Raw genomic sequence first — 5,009 nt, forward strand, 5'->3', positions numbered from 1 at the left:
AGTTAGAGTGCCGACATCTTGGTTGAAGATGGGCGACAGTGCCTCTGGCTTCCTGGGGTTGGCAACGTGACTATTGAAGCCACCTTGACCATTAGCGACGTAGACCCAGGAGCCGAAGACAAAAGGTGGCGCCCACCTCAGGTGCAGCAGCGGAGTTGAATGATGCCATCGAATTCGCTGGTGGATCTTCGATGAGCACCTCTACTTGGCGCACCAGCTGTCGGTGTTTTATCGGCATGCCTACCTAGGTATACACTAAGGCAGTAGACTTATAGGCAGGGTGTCGCCGAGATCAGGAACTCGAATGTGCAAGTAACACAAGGTTTAGATAGGTTCGGGCCGCGATGTGCGTAATACCCTACGTCCTGTATGGTGGTTTATATTGCCTTAGATGATGATTGGTGTGATCATTGTTTGGAGGAGGTCCCTGCCCACCGTTATATAGTATGGGAGGATAGGGTTACATGATGATTTAGACTAGGGTTCCCAATCTTCCAAAAGGTTCAGATAGCTCTCGATTTGGTGGAGTCGCTACACAATTCAATCCGGCTTCTGAACAACACGTTTCCTCTAGTTATCAACCGGTGGTACTCGGTCAACCTCACCAAGAAGGCTAATCCTTGCTTGGGAATCAAAGAACACAACAAGAACAAGGAAGAATGCAACCAATTTGCAGATGAATGATTAAACTCACAAGTTGGGGTCTCACAAACCGATGAATGGCGATACTGTTCGATCACAGATTGAATCTAAGCAAGACCCAAATCCTAAAGTGGTGATGGCTACTGAATAAAAAGGAGTTAAGGGCATGCAAATCCCATGGACGCAACCCTAACGGGCTCCAACACGATACACGGGCCAGCGGCCCAAAAGATGGTGACGCAGCACCCTGACAGATTTTGGATGTCCACTTGTTTTGATGATTCCGTCGACTTAGAAGGAACTTTGACGTGGGACCAGTGCCATTGGAAGCCTTATGAAATTCTGGTTCCAACCATATATAGAACATCCAAATCCGACTTTGTATGTGTCCTGGGCGTCCAATTTAAGGCAGACTGCTTCTAGACTCCGAGGTGGACTCGAAGTCGACTTGGATTGGGTCTCCAACTTGGCTTGCACTCCCATGCTGTACCTCCATACCTCCAAGCCCTTCTCCATGCATCTTCTGGTCCTCTCCATGGTTCCTAATCACAATATAATCATTAGGTAGCAATCTATTCTCAAATCATAAGTTAAAGTGCTTAGGAACGAGCTCACCTCTAAATTCAATTGTCGTGCATGAGCTCTAGTGATTGGACCTTGAATGTCCAGTGAAGAAGTGTTGTGTGCATCCAAATGAGTGATGTCCTCATCGTATGGAATCCTAGCCCGATACTAGCTTAGGAGTCCAACCTGAGTACTACTTGGGTAATTTTCTTCTGTTCCGACTAGTCCTACTTGCATACGAGTAGTTACAACAGATATAAGATATGGGACATGCCCCATCCCTTATTCCAGAATATTCTATGCTATGTGCGCAGTCCCATAGCCCCGGGTCTGACAAATAGTGTAGTTGCATGACTACGTTGCTGTGTCTTTACTCATGTATAGGCTGCCTAGCCTAACAAAGAAGAAATGAGGGGATGGGTATAAATAGGATCAATTCGGTGCTTGTTCATCTTGGAGGACTCTTCGATGACATAGCGTGACCACGTGACATGCCAAATAAGAAAAGAGATGAAATTGAGACTAAAAAGAAAGTTTGAGGACTAAAATGACCGTTTTGATAGTTGATGGACCAAATTGAGCCTTGGGCGAAAGTTTAGGGATGAAAATGCCTATTGTGCCTTACAAGTTCTTGTTTGTAATGCTACCTCCACTCATAAAAGCGCAAAAGCTATCAATCTCAACGTCATGTTTTTCGGGAAGGAGGGCGTATACAGTTGCACCCTGCCTTTTATTTATGAAACTCCTGGAATGACATAGGTTCATATTGTATATTGCTTTTCTGATGGATGGCGCTACTTCTAAGTATTACATTTTCTTATCAATTATTGGACGAAAAGCATTTCCACACCTCTTGCATGAGCAACCTAGGAGAGCGCAGTAGCCATCTTCCCGGCCCGATAAGAACCTGCATTCAATCTTGCAGCCTACGGGGTCGCAGTAACCCCACCTGATAATTGTTGAAATGCAAGGCACAACTGAAGGAGCATCCGCAGAGCTACTACGTATTGATGCCTTCTCTATTGAATCTGCGAATCAGGAAAGGGTCATTGAATAAACTTGGGGATCAGATCAACATAAGTGATTTCAGCATTATTAACATTGAGAATGTCATAGAGAAAGACCTGACGACAGCACCAAAAGAGCTAGGTTCAGTAGCAACAAAACTAGGATTTTCATCCTCATGTTAGCCTGCTATGAACGTGAAAAGTAAAATGGCAACCACGGATGAAAAAATGAAGTTTTTCCAGTTTGTGTTTGAGGGGTGGATTAGCATAGATTTATAGTCCTTTTCTATTTAGAAGCTGTTTAATTTCTGCATATAGTGGAGAACCGGATAGCTGGTAGCATATTAATACTAGCATTAAAACATGCCTAATCTGTGTATGGATATGTCATTGTCTTCTAATTATTAAGGGACACAAAAGGGTTGTCACGGATAATAACATAGCAATTAGTATCTAGTAGTGTATAGTAAAGCAAAACATAGAACAATTTTTTTTTGATGAAACAGGAGCGGAGAGCTCCCCTACTGGTTATATATTAAAAAAGAATGTGTGATAGATTTATGTTCACATGCTCCAAACTCCTCTATTGTATAAAGGAGGAATTATTTTATCAGTACTTACTGATCTACATGTCTTTAGAGAAAGGAAAACGTCCACTTTTGGCACATCAATTATCACATTTGTCTAATTTTGGCCCCCAACTCATAACCCTCTAAAGTTGGCCCCACAACTATCAAAACCGAGCAATCTGTACCCCCAAGCCCCGTTTTGGTGGTATTTCCAACAATGTGGTAGTGGTTTTGTTCATAACTAATTCATGATGTGGCTGCACCACCTGCCATACTTCCCCCCCCCCCCCCCTCTCTCAAAAAATAAGAAATTAGATGGAGATTTTGAGATTTCATAGGGGCAAACCAAAAACTACCAATAGGTACCATGGCTGATGGTAGTTTCAACACGGAAGAACTCTAGGCAAGGTACGCGAAAGAGGACCTGAACCTTCATCTTCATGGCCCCTTCCCAAGCAGTCACCGTGAACTAGGGGATAGAGATGTCATCCTCATACCGATCGACGGAGATGTCGCTCCCCTTCTCCCCACCTGGAGTAGAGTATGATGCATGGACACCATGATGGAGCTTGCAGTAGAAGCTGCTCTTGCACGGCCATATTGGCTCAGCCACCAAGGCCTAAGATCAGGACGAGGCAACGTAGCAGACGGCGACGGGAGCAATAAGATCAAGGCAGGCCCTTATGACTCCTCATCGGGTGGTAGGTGTACCGACACACTCATGTTGCACAGACCAACGATGGGGTGTGCTTCTTACCCGCGGTGTTAGCTCCCACGGTATCATCCCCTCCTTTCTACTAAGGAAAGACAAAAGGAGGAAGAAGGAAGGGGGAGGGGATTGAGAGAGGGCATGACACGTGGACCCAAGCTGCTTCATGGCTTAGTTGGTGCCGCTTCACCTCAATACCATGTTGAGATAACCACTATGTAAGTTTGAATCCATTGTACAAGATATAAATTTCCTAGAGTTTTGATAGTTAAGGGACCAACTTTAGCACAGTCTTGGAGTTGGGAGGAGGGGGGGTCAAAATTAGACAAATATGATGGCTGAAGTGGACATTTGCTTGTCGTGCGATAGTTCACCTGTTTTTTGTAGGTAAGTGCAATAGTTCACCTTGTAGGGAAAAATCTGAGATATTCGCAAAATATGAGGGCACAATCATGTTGTGCATGTCACTCACAAGCATAGAAGTGTAAACCCTAGCCACATTCAAGTCAAGGGGTGACCCTACTGCTATTGCTAGCATGCTCCACCTCCAACGCCATGATGACCTACTGGTTCTCAGTGATGGCGTCCATCAGGAAGGCCACCACGGTAGGCTCATCCATTGCGATAACCTTGGGGTCAACATCCTTGTTAAGCTCAAAATTGACCTCCACCGTATTTGCTTCCGCCTCATCCTACACCTAATCATCCTCCACACTCGTCTCCTCCAATTCCCCTCCTCATCTAGCACTGATGACTCCAACCAAATGGAATCATTATCTGGATGTCCTTCTAAGCATTTCAAACATGTTGGCTTTGAGTCCAACAGGGGCTGGTCCACCTCCTCTCGTTCCTCATCCAGAAATACTTGACTCAGATGAGAGAATGACAATGAGTCCGGATGCAACAACAATGATAGAGGAACTCCTATTGCGGCTGCCATGGCATTGGGTTTGGGCTTAATTTTAGGAAATAGGACATAAACAGCTTGCTTTTATGGAAACTTCATTTGGGCCTGTCTTAGAACATTTGCAAGGCCTATGCACGAGGTAGGTAAACACTAGAAGGACCCTAGAAGCCTTCTTCTCCCAAGTAAGGCTTCAGATCTGAAATGTTAAAGGTAGGACTAACCCCGAACTCGGGAGGCAACTCAAGTTTATATGCATTATCATTAATCTACTCAATTATTTTAAAAGGACCATCAACTCTAGGTATCAACTTAGACTTTCTCAAATCTGGAAAGCTATCCTTTCTCAGATGCAACCAAACTAAATCACCCGGTTCAAGCTTAACTTCCTTTCTACCTTTACTACCAGCAATTCTATACTTTTCATTCATCTTTTCAATGTTGTGCTTAGTTGTTTCATGCATTTGCAAAATAAAATCAGCATGTTCTTTTGCATCACTATGAATCCTTTCACTAGTAGGCAAAGGCAAAATATCAATAGGAGCACAGGGGTTGAAACCATACACCACCTGAAAAGGACTTACCTTGGTTGTAGAATGTATTGCCCGATTGTA

At 44.2% G+C, this 5,009-nt stretch overlaps 1 protein-coding gene across 2 annotated transcripts; it reads right to left on the reverse strand.

The window, feature by feature from the left end:
• Window positions 1-822: 822 nt before the first annotated feature.
• On the reverse strand, window positions 823-3,548 carry LOC112874659. 2 transcript variants are annotated; one of them, XM_025938116.1, is made up of 3 exons: window positions 2,331-3,057; window positions 2,057-2,234; window positions 823-1,184 (listed from the first exon to the last, which is right to left on the reverse strand). In XM_025938116.1, the coding sequence occupies exons 1-3, from the start codon at window positions 2,389-2,391 to the stop codon at window positions 1,046-1,048; spliced, it is 378 nt and encodes a 125-aa protein (XP_025793901.1). In that variant the 5' UTR covers window positions 2,392-3,057; the 3' UTR covers window positions 823-1,045. The 2 variants fall into 2 exon arrangements, 1 of the variants encoding a protein (XP_025793901.1); XR_003225012.1 differs by lacking the exon at window positions 2,331-3,057 and adding an exon at window positions 3,207-3,548 and having other exon boundaries at window positions 823-2,234.
• Window positions 3,549-5,009: the final 1,461 nt, after the last annotated feature.

Source organism: Panicum hallii, chromosome 1, assembly GCF_002211085.1.
Source record: "Panicum hallii strain FIL2 chromosome 1, PHallii_v3.1, whole genome shotgun sequence".
Classification (NCBI taxonomy): domain Eukaryota; kingdom Viridiplantae; phylum Streptophyta; class Magnoliopsida; order Poales; family Poaceae; genus Panicum; species Panicum hallii.